Raw genomic sequence first — 18,827 nt, forward strand, 5'->3', positions numbered from 1 at the left:
GTATGTTAGACTCATGAACAGAGATGTTCACCAGTTCCAATGATTCCTTCAAGTCTTTATCTGTCACTCAAGGGCTCTTCTATACCTCATTGAGCATTCTGCGGTGATCCCTTTGAGTCATCTTGACTGGTCGGCCACTTCTAGAGAGAGCACCTATATTACTAAATCATCTCCATTTATAGACAGTTTGTCTAACTGTGCACAGATGAATATCTAATGGCCACTTCTAGAGAGAGTACCTATAGTACTAAATCATCTCCATTTATAGACAGTTTGTCTAACTGTGCACAGATGAATATCTAACGGCCACTTCTAGTGAGAGTACCTATAGTACTAAATCACCTCCATTTATAGACAGTTTGTCTAACTGTGCACAGATGAATATCTAACGGCCACTTCTAGAGAGAGTACCTATAGTACTAAATCACCTCCATTTATAGACAGTTTGTCTAACTGTGCACAGATGAATATCTAACGGCCACTTCTAGTGAGAGTACCTATAGTACTAAATCACCTCCATTTATAGACAGTTTGTCTAACTGTGCACAGATGAATATCTAACTGGCCACTTCTAGTGAGAGTACCTATAGTACTAAATCACCTCCATTTATAGACAGTTTGTCTAACTGTGCACAGATGAATATCTAACGGCCACTTCTAGAGAGAGTACCTATAGTACTAAATCACCTCCATTTATAGACAGTTTGTCTAACTGTGCACAGATGAATATCTAACGGCCACTTCTAGAGAGAGTACCTATAGTACTAAATCATCTCCATTTATAGACAGTTTGTCTAACTGTGCACAGATGAATATCTAACGGCCACTTCTAGAGAGAGTACCTATAGTACTAAATCATCTCCATTTATAGACAGTTTGTCTAACTGTGCACAGATGAATATCTAACGGCCACTTCTAGAGAGAGTACCTATAGTACTAAATCATCTCCATTTATAGACAGTTTGTCTAACTGTGCACAGATGAATATCTAACGGCCACTTCTAGTGAGAGTACCTATAGTACTAAATCATCTCCATTTATAGACAGTTTGTCTAACTGTGGACAGATGAATATCTAACGGCCACTTCTAGTGAGAGTACCTATAGTACTAAATCACCTCCATTTATAGACAGTTTGTCTAACTGTGCACAGATGAATATCTAATGGTCACTTCTAGTGAGAGTACCTATAGTACTATATCACCTCCATTTATAGACAATTTGTCTAACTGTGCACAGATGAATATCTAATGGCCACTTCTAGTGAGAGTACCTATAGTACTAAATCATCTCCATTTATAGACAGTTTGTCTAACTGTGCACAGATGAATATCTAACGGCCACTTCTAGTGAGAGTACCTATAGTACTAAATCATCTCCATTTATAGACAGTTTGTCTAACTGTGCACAGATGAATATCTAACGGCCACTTCTAGAGAGAGTACCTATAGTACTAAATCATCTCCATTTATAGACAGTTTGTCTAACTGTGCACAGATGAATATCTAACGGCCACTTCTAGAGAGAGTACCTATAGTACTAAATCATCTCCATTTATAGACAGTTTGTCTAACTGTGCACAGATGAATATCTAACGGCCACTTCTAGAGAGAGTACCTATAGTACTAAATCATCTCCATTTATAGACAGTTTGTCTAACTGTGCACAGATGAATATCTAACGGCCACTTCTAGAGAGAGTACCTATAGTACTAAATCATCTCCATTTATAGACAGTTTGTCTAACTGTGCACAGATGAATATCTAACGGCCACTTCTAGAGAGAGTACCTATAGTACTAAATCATCTCCATTTATAGACAGTTTGTCTAACTGTGCACAGATGAATATCTAACGGCCACTTCTAGTGAGAGTACCTATAGTACTAAATCATCTCTATTTATAGACAGTTTGTCTAACTGTGCACAGATGAATATCTAACGGCCACTTCTAGAGAGAGTACCTATAGTACTAAATCATCTCCATTTATAGACAGTTTGTCTAACTGTGGACTGATGAATATCTAAACTCTTCGAGATAACTTTGTAACCCTTTCCAGCTTTATGCAAAGCAACAGTTCTTGATCATACGTACTTTTAGCGAGGCATGGTTCACGTCAGCAGATGCTTCTTGTGAATAGCAAACTTAAAATATTTGAGTGCTTTTTATAAGTCAAAGTAGGTCTAACCCACACCTCCAATCTCATTTCATTAATTGGATGCCAGGTTTGCCAACTCCTGACTCTAATTAGCTTTTGTTGACATAATTAGCTTAGGGGTTCACTTACTTTTTCCAAACCAGAACTGTGGATATTTATTGGGATGTGTTCAATAAATACATCTTGGATTCTGATTCTGATTCTGATAAAGACATGAATGATTGTAATTGTTTGTGTCTTGTTAGCTTAAGCACATTGTGTTTGTCTAGACTTGTGACTTTGATGATCACATTTTATGACCAATTAATGCAGAAAACCAGCTAATTCAACTGCAAGTGGATCGGTGAATTGTTTGTTTTAAACGGCTCACTTACAAGATTTATTTGTGATTATTTTAATTTCTCCTATAGGGAATTTGAAGAGAAACATCTGTAACTCTGTTGAAGTAATAGTTCACATAAAAATGAAAGTTCTGTAATCATTTACTCACCTTCATGCTGGACAGTTCATTTCCAAACACTGAAAGTGAATGGTGACTGAGTCTACCTAACATCTCCTTTTGTGTTGCACGGATTAAAGAAAGTCATGAGGGTTTGGAACAACATAGGAGTGCAGTTTCCTAATCCAAAATGTGATTCCTACAACCCAATGCACTTAAGTAACTATGCATTTTACTGTGTAGGCCTAACGCAAGAAAACATTTGCATGAGCCAATAAAACAAAGAAGAAAAGTAAGCAAAGAGAAATGACTCCAGCATTCATCAATCACTCACTGTCTCACTCAGAAATTGAGTGACCGAAGTGGTTCTATCGCACGACCGGCACCACGCGACAGTTATGACAGGACAAATTTTACTGACGCTGACTCATTGGTGAAATGCTCCTGAGGTGCCCCGGCCTGTCAGCACGCCTGCCGCTGCGCTGTCACTGCAACCGTTTAGGGCGACTTTGACGGATTGCTGCGTTATGGAAAAATAGTTGGAAAATCAATGCATATTAATATGAGGCGAGTGCCATAACTAAGCCCGAACCGTTTCCTGTTGGCCCGTTGGGAACGAACATTTGATTGGTTATTGTCGAGGAAAAGGCAATACATTTTAAGCTGGAACAGGCAAATCATTTGCGCCCGACAGTTAATTTGCACCTCTGTACAAAATAATTTTTCAATCAGCTGTTATTTTTTTCTTGCCATTCTCGAGCGGCGGTTTCCATTAAAGGGCACATAATGTGTGCGTGTGTGTGTGCATCTGTGTGTGTGTGTATTAGCTGTTCTGCTAATGTGCATGTGTACGTGTGAGTGTGTCTGTTTGTGTGTGTGTGTGGTGTATGAGTGTGTGTATGTGTATGTGTTTATGAGTTTGTGTATGTGTGTGTGTATATGTGTGTGTGAGAATGTGTGTGTGTGTGTGAGTGTGAGTGTGTGTATGTGTGAGTGTGTGTTTGAGTTTGTGTGTGTGTGTGTGTGTGTGAGTGTGTATGAGTTTGTGTGTGTGTGTGTGTGTGTGTGTATGAGTTTGGGTGTGTTTGTGTGTGTACGTGTGTGTGAGAATGTGTTTGTGTGTGTGTGTGTGTGTATGAGTGCGTGTATATGTGTGTGTGTGTGTGTGTGTGAGCGTGTATTTATCACTTTGTGGGGACCAAATGTCCCCATAAGGATAGTAAAACCCGAAATGTTTGACCTTGTGGGGACATTTTGTGGTCCCCATGAGGAAAACAGCTTATAAATCATACTAAATTATGTTTTTGAAATGTAAAAATGCAGAAAGTTTTCTGTGAGGGTTAGGTTTAGGGGTAGGGTTAGGTTTAGGGGATAGAATATAAAGTTTGTACAGTATAAAAACCATTATGTCTATGGAAAGTCCCCATAAAACATGGAAACACAACATGTATGAGTTTGTGTGTGTGTGTATGTGTTTGTGTGTGTGAGTGTGTGTATGAGTGTGTGTATGTTTGTGTGTGTATGTGTATGTGTGTGTGTGTGTGTATGAGTGTGTGTATGTTTGTGTGTGTGTGCGTGCGTGTGTGTGTCTGTGTGTATGTGTTTGTGTGTGTGCATGCGTGTACGTGTGTGTGAGAATGTGTGTGTGTGTATGAGTGTGTGTATGTTTGTGTGAGAATGTGTGTGTGTGTGTGTGTGTGTGTGTGTGTGTCTGTGTGTATGTGTTTGTGTGTGACCATGTCCCATAGGATAGTAAACCGATGTTTGACCTGTGAGACATTGTGTCGTGCCATGAGGAAACAGCTATAAGTCATGCTAAGTTATGTTTGTGAATGTAAGATGTAGTGTTTGTGTGAGGATGTAGGTGTAGTGTAGGTGTGTGTGATAGATATAAAGTTTGTACAGTGTAAAACCATTGTGTCAGTGAAAGTCCGTGTGTGTGTGTGTGTGTGTGTGTGTGTGTGTGTGTGTGTGTGAATGTGTTAATGGATAATATCTCAATGCAAAGACATTATTTTATCAGAACACAATTACCAAAACAAAGTATTACACTCAGAAAAGCATGCAAGAAAACCTGAAGCCCTCTCAATTAAATCGCCAGACCTCAGTAATATACACATGATGGAATAATCTGCAGATATTCAACATATGAGACGCTAATGTACATTATCAAAATAGAAAAGAGAATTGGCATAGATTTGTATCTTAAAAGCACAGAATTTGATTAAAACCCATCACACCACACATATTTCTGGATGAGGTAAAACTATCCTAATCCTTTTTATAGCATTAAAACACATTTACAATAAATGACTCTAAATATTCATGTAGGCTAGATAATCTATTTGCTCCCCATGTTTACCACATGTTGATTGTCATCAACTCCAGACAATGTTATGTCATAGCTGTTGATTTAATTAAAACAAACAGATTTTAACGTTTTTCTATTTTTTATATGAAGGTTACATTAAAAACTTAATCGGAAATGTCTAGGTTATGGATGTAGGGAACGAGATGTTGTGTCGAAGAAGCGATACTAGTGGTCTCTCTTGAGCACCGAATATACCTCTGATCTATGAATAAAAGGCCAACGAGAAGTTGGCAGACAGAATTTGCATGTCCTGCCCCCGGACACACGGGTTTAAAGGCGAGGAATTACGTCTGTTTCATTCAGGATTTTTCTGAGGAGCCCGGACATCTGGGCGTCGGCCTCAGCCTGGGCATGCTGGCCTGAAGGCGGCAGCCCAGACGAGTCACCCGCGTCAGATGCCGGACCGCTCTCCAGCATCCAGGAACTACACAGGGGCAGAAAGGCATCTTTATAAAGACGCATCCTGAAAAGGACGTTCAATGCCGCTGTGTTTTGTTCTTTTAGAGGAAAATACTCTTTTAGAGAAAATCACTCTTTTAACAAACACTCTTTTTAGTTTGCACTGTCGAAGCGCCCAGGGGCAAACTGCACTGCCGTGCAGAGAAGAAGAAAGCTGCTGAAGTGCGCCGTAGATCCAACAGCAGATCGCTCAGAGGTAAGAGGAACAGGTGACTCGCAGCTTGCTGCATACACGACCATCGGCTCAGAAGAAAATTTCTGAATGAAACAGATGCATTTCCCCGACTTTATACCCGTATGTCCGGGGGCAGGACATGCAAATTCTGTCTGCCAACTTCTCATTGGCCTTTTATTCATAGATCAGAGGTATATTCGGCGCTCAAGAGAGACCCCTAGTGTCGCTTCTTCGACACAACATCTCGTTCCCTCCATCAGTTGTTAATTATAATACAGTTACATTCAAAAAGTATTTTGATTACTGAAGAGATTACTTTGCATTTTATTGTCATTTGTTTAATTTAATATTTAGTGCTTTCAGATGGAAACATTTCCACATATAAATGATCCAAAGTGCATTTGAACAGCTGTGAAACACTTTCTTATGATGTGTTACATTCATACGAGCAGACAGAGAAGTACCTTTAAAGTATGTTTGGAGCAGAAGAAATAGAAATAAACCTTGTGTAAATTGTTAGCTTTATGCTAAGCTAAAATACTATTTCTAGCCATTTTACATGCACGTTACCAGACACGATCATATTTATTATCAAGAAAATTCACGTTAGATCATAATTTATTATTTTCTAGAATGATCTTTGATATTAGGGCAGAAATCATATTCTTGATCATAGTTTTTGTATTGTTTTACTGTAAAAATATGTAAAAAACCTACTCAAAATCAATTTGATTAATCTTGTTTTAGAAACAACTCTGCATTAGATATTTGGGTTTTTCAGAGAATGTATTTTTTTTTATAGTCAAAACAAGTGAAAAAATCTACCAGTGCTGAAGAAGTAATCCAAATTATTTAGATTACATTATTGACCTTGAGTAATCTAACAGAATGCATTACAAAGTACAATGTCCAGGCTATATGCATTATATAAAGTCTGAGTTCTAAACTTAAAAATATCACCTATTCTGTTTAGATCAAGCAAGTGGTTATTAATTCAGTATGTAAATATTGAACACAGACAGACAGACAGACAGACAGACAGACAGACAGACAGACAGATAGATAGATAGATAGATAGATAGATAGATAGATAGATAGATAGATAGATAGATAGATAGATAGATAGATAGATAGATAGATAGATAGATAGATACAAAATGTGTCTGCACAAACACAAGGGTTAAATCTATGATCATCTAAACTAAGAATGAAATAAACAAACCATATAAATATTTGGTGTGTTTTCAAAGATAACGACTGTCCCACAGTCAACGTCATTTCCAACACACCAAACAATTTCTCCCCTAATAAAGTTTTGTCAGAAGTTAGTGTATTTGTTGTGCACAAAAGTGTCGGTGAAGAGCATGAAATATGAAAAAATTAAAGGACATTTCACTTGTGTGCAGAATATTTTTATAACACTTTCTATGAAGCCCATATTTATAATGCATTAGTAAAGTCTCATAACACACTTTATAATATGTTATAACTTCTCATAAATATTTGTAACCACAATTAGAATACATTATAATACTGTGACACAGCCATTGACCAGGAAAATCAAAAATGGCACTCCATGTCAAAAAGGTTGATCCAGTGTTTCAGCGGCTGGTAGGGGTCTCCTCCCACTCCAGGCAGTCGGTTGGGAACACCTCCTCCCCTCACGTTACTCCGCTCTCAGGCGGCCGGGCTCCTCCGTCCGGGCTGCTCCGCTAGGATGGATGGTAGGGCGAGGACTCTACTACGGCGCATCCCTCCTCCTTTCCGGGATTCGGCACCAGTGTAACAAAATTCAATGGAAAGGAGGAGGTGAAAATCGGCTTGATAATATAAATAATAGTTTAATATGAAACTGAATAAAAAAAACAAACACACACAGGTGTCAGACAGCTGCCCGTAACTCTCTCTCTGTCACACTGCCGTCTCCGGTCGCCCTTATTCCTCTCGGGTTTCATCAGCCTAATTAGGGGCCGGGTGTGCGGATTCACGAACCGGCCCACCCTCTGCCTTGCCACACACTTGTAAAGCAACAAGGTTAAAATATATCAGAAACTCTCTCTCGAGAAAGAGAGAGAAAGAAAGAAATATGTATGTTGATCACACACAAAAAATAAAAATCTAGCTAATTCTATACTGGACTCTCTTCAATAAACTTTAATGTTGGTGCATCTTATTTGGAGACTTATTTTAAAAACTTCCAATGTATAAGTTTGACTTGTAATGTCAATATATGTTACATGTTTATGTTCTGGTTGTTTATAAGAATATATTACTTTTGTAACTTTATTAAAGGTGCATGTATTTGTAAGTAACAATTTTCATGCAATATTCGTCTTTTTTTGCCAATGTGTGAACGGCTTGTAACACAACTTAAATAATCAGCCCTTCCCGGACTTCCACGATTGCCTATTAAAGCCTGTAGACTGATGTTCATGCAGAGGGAGCGGGTCGCTTTATGCACGCTCCCGAGAGTCTTACCTCGGTGCGTCTCTTCCGCTATTCAACAGCGACAACAAACTACACAAACTCTGAGTAAACCAAACCAAAAAACGTATCTACTGAATCCCGTCTGGCTAAGCGGGAACGTGATCGAGGTCGAGCGAAAACTAGAGTGAACATCGGCAGGGCATTTGATTCCTGAAGGGACCTTCGTTCAGTTTTGGGGTTAAAACCGTCCCTGAATTGGCGTTCTTCTTATTGGACGGGTAAACTTACATAACCACAAAGCATGTGAAATATAGTGTCATAAGAATAGATCAGTGTCATTTTAGCTAACTTGATCTTGCCTGCTAACGCTGACGAATTGCAAACTATCTTTCAAATAATTTCAACCATCTTCTCTTTATACTAAACGTCAGCTATACAAGATAAATATAAGCAAATACGCTGGTTTCTTGATCGTAGTACAACATATGACATACAATAGTGCAACAGTAAACTGTCTGGTGTAGCTCACTAGTATGCAGCTGTATGTGTGTATCAGTATGCTATCGCTATGTTAGCTGATTAGTAGTTTTAGTTTAGTCTCAAAGTTTGTAGTAAAACAATCATAACTGTGTAATTTTAATTACGCTGCCTCATCTGTCAGCATGATGTCGGTGAATCACGTTCAGTCTCTTTGTACGTTACGTCATTGTTTTGGACGATGCTCACTCGCGTCCCTATGGAGTGTGTGCACGAGCACGAGCAGCAGGCTGCAGTTCACTTAACGGCCACAGGTGTCACTAATAACAAGGGTTTCTGAATCTTACATACTGCACCTTAAAAACAGGTAAAGAACACTTATAATATGATGACGTCATCAAACCTTTTGACTGTTTACACTGTACAGCACTTACACCATTAACTTTATTAACTTCTGCTGCTTTTACATTGAATGTTGCTTGTGTTATAATGCCGTATACTCTAAAGTATAACTATGAGTAGGGGAACTCTTCTAATGTATTATAACTGTAGTTATAATTATTTACGAGAAGTTATAACATATTATAAGACAGTAATAATGCATAATAAATATGGGCTTCATAGAAAGTGTTACCATATTTTTTTATGAACAAAGCTGCAATTTTAAAATACACAAAACACGTGAAAACATTATTTAATTGTGTGTATTTAGGATGCATAAAATGTTAGCTATGAAATTAGTCTTAGGTGCGTGTGCGGTCGTACCGTTGCTTTGTCATACAGCGCGTGATTGTCCAGTAGTTTTCCTCTCTCCAGTCTGGCGAATCGTCTCAGATCTCTCTCAAACAGCTGGAGAAAGAAAGTTAAAGTTTAACTCATAGTAGCAAACTACATTTACGAGCTTGTTTGAGTAGCTCAGCTGATTTATAATAGGACGGTTAGCTCCATACTAGAAAAATAGAATAAACCAATAGAATATTCTGATGAATTATGGTTGTAAAGAGTCAGCCAGAGCAGTCAAATGTAGTTTAATGGAGTTTGTTATTTGTTTGTTTATTTCCAGAGAGTAAACAAACACACAGATTCTATGAGATTTAAAACGGACCTGAACTCACTATATGGATGCAGCGTCCTGCTGTTGTGTTGTGTTAAGCAGCTTGTATCTCTTCAGAGAGTTTTATCGTGGCCTGCAGACCTATTTAAATGCTGCTCCATTAAGCTCTTCAATCATACAGTAGATTTCATGTTTTTTGTCATTCTCCTAAGCTGCTTTAGGTCATGAGTACTCTGGCTACAAACAAACACTGTTGAATGCCATGAAATGCTCAAAACCCCAATGCAACAACAACACATGAGGACAAGGTAAATCACTACATAAACAAATGCATAGATTAAATTGATAGTATTCTGAATTTCTAATTCATTGCACAAGAATGGTGTGATTTATTAAAGTATGCCTCACAAACTACACGGCAATTGTGTCTAGTTTTATAGTAAAAATATCAAATCATTCTTTCAACAAGATAAATGTACTTGAGAAGCAATCTGTGTCAGATATTAGGACTTGCTTTCAGAGAATATATCTTGAATTCATTTTATTGTTCTGACCTCATTGGCATAAACTTCCCTACATTGAAAAAAACGAGTAAATCTAACTTAAACATTTCAGTTAACAGAGTCATTTTATGTCAAGTTATTTATGTGGCTCATTCTATCATTTAGGGTACATTCAATGTCCATTGATGATAATGTTTTTTTATTTGGTTTCTTTTTCTCCCAATTTGGAACGCCCAATTCCCAATGCGCTCTAAGTCCTCGTGGTGGCGTAGTGACTCGCCTCAATCAGGGTGGCGGAGGACGAATCTCAGTTGCCTCCGCGTCTGAGACCGCCAATCCGCGCATCTTATCACGTGACTTGTTGAGCGCGTTACCGCGGAGACGTAGCGCGTGTGGAGGCTTCACGCTATTCTCCGCGGCATACACGCACAACTCGCCCCACGGCCCACCGAGAGCGAGAACCATATTATAGCGACCACGAGGAGGTTACCCCATGTGACTCTACCCTCCCTAGCAACCGGGCCAATTTGGTTGCTTAGGAGACCTGGCTGGAGTCACTCAGCACACCCTGGGATTTGAACTAGCGAACTCTAGGGGTGGTTGCCAGCGTCTTTACTCGCTGAGCTACCCAGGCCCCCTTAAAGGACAGTGGATATACTGTATCATGTTGTCCCAAATTTTACTTTAAAATGACAATTCATCCTTCAGTTTTTCACTGCTTCAGAAAAGACTATTATTCTCTGGATTGACAGCAGCCAAGAAAATGCTAGTCTTACGTTGGCCACCTCCACACTCTCCGGACTAGCCGCACAGGATGTGATCCTTCAGAGGCCAGAAAGCATGGAGATACACAAAGCACTATTTCAGCATGGGAAGAGGCAGTTTCCAAAATTAAGGGGTTGTTGCAATAGAGGTGTTATTCACTGGATGGTTAGGATAATGTTTTAACTCAGCTCCAAACATGATATAGAGGGTTCAAAATAATAAATAAAAAATGTTAAAGTCAGCATTATATATATATATTTATTTTTATTTCTAAACACTTTAGATTGAGTTTGGCATTTTAATAAAGAAAATATAATATTGTACTCATGTCCACAAAATTTCTCTCAACTCTGTTACTAAACAAGCACCCCCACAAAAATTGCGTATCCCAAAACCATGTGACCAGCATCATGTGAAGTCCTTTTCCTCTATGGGGGACATTTATAACACATAATGGCATGGGCTCTTTAATTTTCTTTCAATATTTTAACTACAATAGCATATTGTCAAGGTGTATAATAATTGACCATCAACTATGTTGGGTACATTGTTATGGTTTGCAATATCTTAATGATTTGAACAAAAATATTTAAAAAAATCTGAGGTTAACCTGATCAAGAAAAAGACATGTGGTTGGCAAGGCACGGTCTCCCATTGAAATGATCATACCACCTAGGACAAACCTTTGGGTAACATAGTGTGTGCATAGTGTGTGCCCTCGTGCATGTGTGTGCGTGCCCTCGTGCAGTAATCATGATGATTACTGATTTTACCAAATTAACTAGATATTGTTCCTTTGACAGTTAAATCAGAGAACTTATGCAACTGTTGGCAGGATATAGATTTTTCAACTACATATATTTCTTTCATTCTCAACTTTGTTACAGCTGATTTTTTTACATTTCAAATCACAAGATTGCTGCTTCTGATATCCTATAAGGTATATTTTACATCCACAAAAGGTCAGAATTTTGCATAACATCTCATTAAACTACCAAACTTATATTTAAGGCAGATTTATGACCAAAAAGTGTTATTGTTGCTAGTGACCGTGCTGGAAATGTCACAGGAATATCTGCAATAATATACACTTCTTACAATGATTTTAAAACAATGACTGCACATATGGCAGAATAGACAATTATGTGTGTTACTTGGAGTGGTGGTGGTGGTGCGTAGTGGGCTAAAGCACATAGGTGGTAATCAGAAGGTTGCTGGTTCGATCCCCACAGCCACCACCATTGTGTCCTTGAGCAAGGCACTTAACTCCAGGTTGCTCCAGGGGGATTGTCCCTGTAATAAGTGCTCTGTATAATACATTGGTACTCAGAAGGTCACTGGTTTGATCCCCACAGTCACCACCATTGTGTCCTTGAGTAAGACACTTAACTCCAGGTTGCTCCGGGGGGATTGTCCCTGTCATAAGTGCTCTGTATAATACATTGGTACTCAGAAGGTCACTGGTTTGATCCCCACAGTCACCACCATTGTGTCCTTGAGTAAGACACTTAACTCCAGGTTGCTCCGGGGGGATTGTCCCTGTAATAAGTGCACTGTAAGTCACTTTGGATAAAAGCATCTGCCAAATGCATAAATGTAAATGTACTTGAAGTGTTGCATTTAATCATCTGTAATGACATGCAGCTTGTCCGTAACATAGTTGAAAAACATCCTTTCCCTGAAAATATAAAAAATGTAGATATGTTACTTTGAAGAAATATAGTAACTTAAACCAATAGCTGTTTTGTTGAGAAAGCACTTTGTTTTTGTACTTTTTATGTACGGGAAATGTACCCCCAGTTATAGAATGAGCCATGTATTTATGGTACATAAAATAACATTATATTTGAAAGTTTCACATTTTAAACTTTCGTTTCATTTTGTTTATGCATGTCACATTTTACTAGTCAAAATCAAAAAAATAGTATCAAATCGGCATAAACATATCATTATAATATTAGGGTTTTTATACTTCATCATTGATACTTGAGAATGCATTGTAAAGATAATAAACAATCATAAATAATATTTACTTATAAACTAGCACATTCATTTCAACATGTTTGAATTGAGCACAAATGTAGAATTTACTTTCATATTTTCAAGTTCAGGCATTATTCAGTGTAGAAAGTTCTTCATCATTTCTGCTACATTTAATTCACCACAAAATCCTTTTTTTTTTTGCAATGCATGCAAAGGCGTATTTGGCTTTAATATTGGGGGGTTACGGTATGAAGAATTGACATGTTTCCATTGATCATGTAATAAATACATGATTATGTAATCATGTAATCTGCCAAATGCATAAATGTAAATATTGGGGGTTGCACTTGCTAGTTTTGATCATTGCGGGGTTACCACCCTGAATGCATGCTTAAAATAAACAAACAAAAATGATTGGCTGCTCAGGTTAAAAATGCAAACTTAATTTAAAAATTAAGATAAGTTATTATTTTCTGAAAACAAGTCTTAATATCTTGTGCATTTTTGCCTCTCAAGTAGGGGGGAGTGGTGTAGCGTAGTGGGCTAAAGCACTGCACTGCTAAGCAGAAGGTTCGATCCCCACAGCCACCACCATTGTGTCCTTGAGTAAGGCACTTAACTCCAGGTTGCTCCGGGGGGATTGTCCCTGTAATAAGTGCACTGTAAGTCACTTTGGATAAAAGCGTCTGCCAAATGCATAAATGTAAATGTAAGTACATCTTATTCTGTGGTTATTATAAGAACTTTTACAGGAACAAAGTAATGATTTTGTGCAGTGTGTCTATCTTCCTTCGTTGTCTTCAAACCAGAGTAGTGGCACAGCACTGATCATACACAGATGCCGTGGGTGAGGAAAAGCATCATGGGATAGTGGCCTGTGGAAGAATGTAATTATAGCTGATGGGTCGAGCGTTCACATGAATAAGACGCGCCTGCAGAATGGACACAGGGGACATCGGTTACGTGACCTCAAGTTAAGGTCTGTCTATAAACAGCTCAAGTCAAACTGTATCTGGCTCTGCTCGCTCCCTAAAGTCTTTCGGCTCTGCATGAGGGACGTTTAGGGACAGAAACAAAATAAATGAGGTGTGCCAGGGAAAAGAAGTGGGTTACTGTGTTTGACGGGTGTTGCACAGGAGTGTCTGGACTTAATCTACCTCCTTCTGTTGCCTGCACCTGGTGATAATGCACAGAGATGTAAAATAGGTCTGCTAGTGTTGTAGAGGAAAAGGATTTCTTACATCTTGACCTTTGGCCCTATTACAGAAACGTTCTATCTTATCCCTTCTGATTTGTGAGAAAATTCCTAAATAATTCCTAACTGTTCGGGTCAAAAAAAAGGGATCAGGATGTCAAGGTTCCCTTTTGACATGGGCCAGTAAGCAACCATCTAGCAACCATTTAGTAAAGCCCTAGCAACCACCAAGCAACACCCTAGCAACGCCCTAGTAACCACCCAAAACACCCTGACATTGCATTATAGAAATACAAGATTAGTGATACGTTTTTTCAATGTTTATAACTCTTAAGGCCATTGCACACTGAGTCCGAAATTCGCATCCGAAATTTTCGCACGTTAAAAAAAAAATTCGACCTCACGTTATTTCAATCACGCTTGCACACTGCCTCCGAAACTTTCGTCCGTAATAAAAAAATTCGGATCGGGTTCGATTTTCTGCGTTTTTCGCATCCACAGCCAGCATTTTGAGAGGTTTTTTGACAAATCGGAGCCACCGTACAAGTGACCGGCAAAATCCAGAATGGCGTCTGACAAGTTGATACACTTCGTGAATGAGTCCCCAGTGCTCAGATACCTGAAATTATACATATATTATTATAGAGCACAACTTAATGTTGTTTCAACAATGTGTGTGTGTGTGTGTGTGTGTGTGTGTGTGTGTGTGTGTGTGTGTGTGTGTGTGTGTGTGTGTGTGTGTGTGTGAGTGTGCTGTGTGTCGTGTATCATCATTGCAGCGACCAAATGTCCTTATCAGGATAGTAAAGCCTGCAATGTCTGACCTAGTGGGTATGTTCTGTCGGTCCCCATGAGGAATAGCTTATAAAGCATACTAAACTATGCTCTTTGCAAATGCAGAATGCAGAAAGTTTTCTGTGAGGGTTAGGTTTAGGTGTAGGATTAGAGTCAGCGAATTAGAATACTACTGTATTATTAGGGTACAAAACTATAACCTGTATACGGAAAGTCTCTATAAACATGGCAACACAACATGTGTGTGTGTGTGTGTGTGTGTGTGTGTGTGTGTGTGTGTGTGTGTGTGTGTGTGTGTGTGTGTGATAGCTACCTTAGACATACTGCCAGTCTCTGTTCAGGATCGATTGGCTCACGGAAATTTGTAGTCTTCTTTTTAATGTGTGGCTCCAGTATCACTAGCAAAGCATCAAACTTTTCCACAGACATTCTGAGGTAAATTTTGAATCGCTCGGGATAATTTCGCAACTCCTTGATAAGGAGCTGAAACTCTCCTTCCTCTCAGCGCAATCTCAGGATTGGATGGACCCAATATTTCCTCTTTCTTTTTCTCTTTTAAGAAGAGAGAGGGCAACAAAATCATCCTCACTGCTTGATCGAATCCATTTTGTATTTTTTGCGTTTTTTTCCGCAAAGGTTTAATAAATACGCATCGGACTCAGTGTGCAAGGTTTCTGTGCGTGACGAAGTTTTAGGCTGATGAACACGAAAAAACGCATACGAAAATTTCGGACTCAGTGTGCAATGGCCTTTAAACGGGTCAAAATGACCCAAACATAATAGAAGTGTATTTGGACAAGGTCATCAGAAATCGTCATGTCCACACTAATACATTTTTATATGAAAACGCATTAAATCCGCTATTTGTGGTATTTATTTATCAAAATGGTAAAAGATTGTATTAAAATAATTCAGAAGATGTGACTTCACAACCATACCACCTTTTTAACACACAAATGACACAAATATATCATCACTTTCTTACCGTGGATCCCGTCCACCCCAGCAAAGCGTACGCATAGCGCTCAATCGGAGGGGCCACCAGGTCAACTCGCACGGCCCTCCAGTCCCGGCACTGACCGTGCTTTCTGACCTCATCGCTGCCTCTGATGTCAGTCACCTGATCTCTCTTCAGCTTCAATATCAGGAAGCACTTCTGGAAATGATCCATCGCCTCAAACCGACGGCTGGGCAACAGCCTGAGGTCAAAGGTCGACTCATGGAAGTCGGAGTAAAGCAGAATGTTCTGATTGAGGGGGAGAAAATATGCAGACATGTTCATTTCATACAGCATAACATAAAGGTTATTTTATTAATGTAATTGGTTGTTTGTCACTAGCTATGCTTATAATGGATTGTGTCATTTTCTCAGGAGAAGCATGGCGATGTTACCAAACAGAGCCATAGTCTATATGTTAAAAAACATATTTCATAAGAGTTTGCATGACTTTACAGATAATTTACTGTATGAGAGAAATAAGCCTGAATTATGAAGATTTCAAAGACAAGCATCATCAAAACGGCACTGAATAAACGTAACAATGGTATTTGACTGGATAAGCCACTCTGATGTATGCTAATAGCAAGCCATTGAGAATTTCATTGAAGCAAAGCCGAGGCTGGGTGCGGAAATCTGAATTGCTTCCCATTTAGTTGAAGAATATCAGACACCCGACAATACAAAATACAATTCTTCTTAAATTATAAGTCTGGATCCAACCGCAGCAGGACAGCATTCTCAATCTGTGCTAAACGGTTCCACTTCACTAGAAATGAAATCAATTCAAGAGTTCACGTCTCAGCAGTCACCATAAATAAAGTAGAGGAGAGAGAGAGAGAGAGAGAGGGTGCTACTGAGAGAGGATAAACAAGAGGAACCAAATAAATATTTATATTTATGAAAAACGTGAGTGGTGTTAGTACAGAACCCATCACAACAATGCTAGGTGTTCAGGGTCATTTTTAGAGTGTTGATGAGCGTCTGTTAAGGTGTTCAGGGTCATTTTTAGAGTGTTGATGAGCGTCTGTTAAGGTGTTCAGGGGCATTTTTAGAGTGTTGATGAGCGTCTGTTAAGGTGTTCAGGGTCATTTTTAGAGTGTTGATGAGCGTCTTTTAAGGTGTTCAGGGTCATTTTAGAGTGTTGATGAGCGTCTGTTAAGGTGTTCAGGGTCATTTTTAGAGTGTTGATGAGCCTTTGTTAAGGTGTTCAGGGTCATTTTCAGAGTGTTGATGAGCGTCTGTTAAGGTGTTCAGGGTCATTTTTAGAGTGTTGATGAGCGTCTGTTAAGGTGTTCAGGGGCATTTTTAGAGTGTTGATGAGCGTCTGTTAAGGTGTTCAGGGTCATTTTTAGAGTGTTGATGAGCGTCTGTTAAGGTGTTCAGGGTCATTTTTAGAGTGTTGATGAGCGTCTGTTAAGGTGTTCAGGGTCATTTTTAGAGTGTTGATGAGCCTTTGTTAAGGTGTTCAGGGTCATTTTCAGAGTGTTGATGAGCGTCTGTTAAGGTGTTCAGGGTCATTTTTAGAGTGTTGATGAGCCTTTGTTAAGGTGTTCAGGGTCATTTTCAGAGTGTTGATGAGCGTCTGTTAAGGTGTTCAGGGTCATTTTCAGAGTGTTGATGAGCGTCTGTTAAGGTGTTCAGGGTCATTTTTAGAGTGTTGATGAGCGTCTGTTAAGGTGTTCAGGGTCATTTTTAGAGTGTTGATGAGCGTCTGTTAAGGTGTTCAGGGTCATTTTTAGAGTGTTGATGAGCGTCTGTTAAGGTGTTCAGGGTCATTTTTAGAGTGTTGATGAGCCTTTGTTAAGGTGTTCAGGGTCATTTTCAGAGTGTTGATGAGCGTCTGTTAAGGTGTTCAGGGTCATTTTTAGAGTGTTGATGAGCGTCTGTTAAGGTGTTCAGGGGCATTTTTAGAGTGTTGATGAGCGTCTGTTAAGGTGTTCAGGGTCATTTTTAGAGTGTTGATGAGCGTCTGTTAAGGTGTTCAGGGGCATTTTTAGAGTGTTGATGAGCGTCTGTTAAGGTGTTCAGGGGCATTTTTAGAGTGTTGATGAGCGCCTGTTAAGGTGTTCAGGGGCATTTTTAGAGTGTTGATGAGCGCCTGTTAAGGTGTTCAGGGGCATTTTTAGAGTGTTGATGAGCGTCTGTTAAGGTGTTCAGGGGCATTTTTAGAGTGTTGATGAGCGTCTTTTAAGGTGTTCAGGGTCATTTTTAGAGTGTTGATGAGCCTTTGTTAAGGTGTTCAGGGTCATTTTCAGAGTGTTGATGAGCGTCTGTTAAGGTGTTCAGGGTCATTTTTAGAGTGTTGATGAGCGTCTGTTAAGGTGTTCAGGGTCATTTTTAGAGTGTTGATGAGCGTCTGTTAAGGTGTTCAGGGTCATTTTCAGAGTGTTGATGAGCGCCTGTTAAGGTGTTCAGGGTCATTTTCAGAGTGTTGATGAGCCGCCTGTTAAGGTGTTCAGGGGCATTTTTAGAGTGTTGATGAGCGTCTGTTAAGGTGTTCAGGGTCATTTTCAGAGTGTTGATGAGCGTCTGTTAAGGTGTTCAGGGGCATTTTTAGAATGTTGATGAGCGTCTGTTTAGGTGTTCAGGGGCATTTTTAGAGTGTTGATGAGCGTCTGTTTAGGTGTTCAGGGGCATTTTTAGAGTGTTGATGAGCGTCTGTTTAGGTGTTCAGGGGCATTTTTAGAGTGTTGATGAGCGTCTGTTTAGGTGTTCAGGGGCATTTTTAGAGTGTTGATGAGCGTCTGTTAATGTGTTCAGGGGCATTTTTAGAGTGTTGATGAGCGTCTGTTAAGGTGTTCAGGGTCATTTTTAGAGTGTTGATGAGCGTCTGTTAATGTGTTCAGGGGCATTTTCAGAGTGTTGATGAGCGTCTGTTAAGGTGTTCAGGGTCATTTTTAGAGTGTTGATGAGCGTCTGTTAATGTGTTCAGGGTCATTTTTAGAGTGTTGATGAGCGTCTGTTTAGGTGTTCAGGGGCATTTTTAGAGTGTTGATGAGCGTCTGTTTAGGTGTTCAGGGTCATTTTTA

At 39.3% G+C, this 18,827-nt stretch overlaps 1 protein-coding gene across 2 annotated transcripts in view; it reads right to left on the bottom strand.

The window, feature by feature from the left end:
- LOC127660801 (DNA nucleotidylexotransferase-like) overlaps positions 1-18,827 on the bottom strand; it is a 145,958-nt gene that overhangs the window by 53,960 nt on the left and 73,171 nt on the right. For both annotated transcript variants that reach the window (XM_052151226.1, XM_052151225.1), the window contains 2 exons: positions 15,784-16,044; positions 9,269-9,352 (listed from right to left, as the gene is read on the bottom strand). In XM_052151226.1, the coding sequence (XP_052007186.1) occupies positions 9,269-9,352; positions 15,784-16,044 (345 nt within the window). The remainder of the gene's footprint in view (positions 1-9,268; positions 9,353-15,783; positions 16,045-18,827) is intronic.

The sequence above is a fragment of the Xyrauchen texanus genome, chromosome 20 (genome assembly GCF_025860055.1).
Source record: "Xyrauchen texanus isolate HMW12.3.18 chromosome 20, RBS_HiC_50CHRs, whole genome shotgun sequence".
Taxonomy (NCBI): Eukaryota; Metazoa; Chordata; class Actinopteri; order Cypriniformes; family Catostomidae; genus Xyrauchen; species Xyrauchen texanus.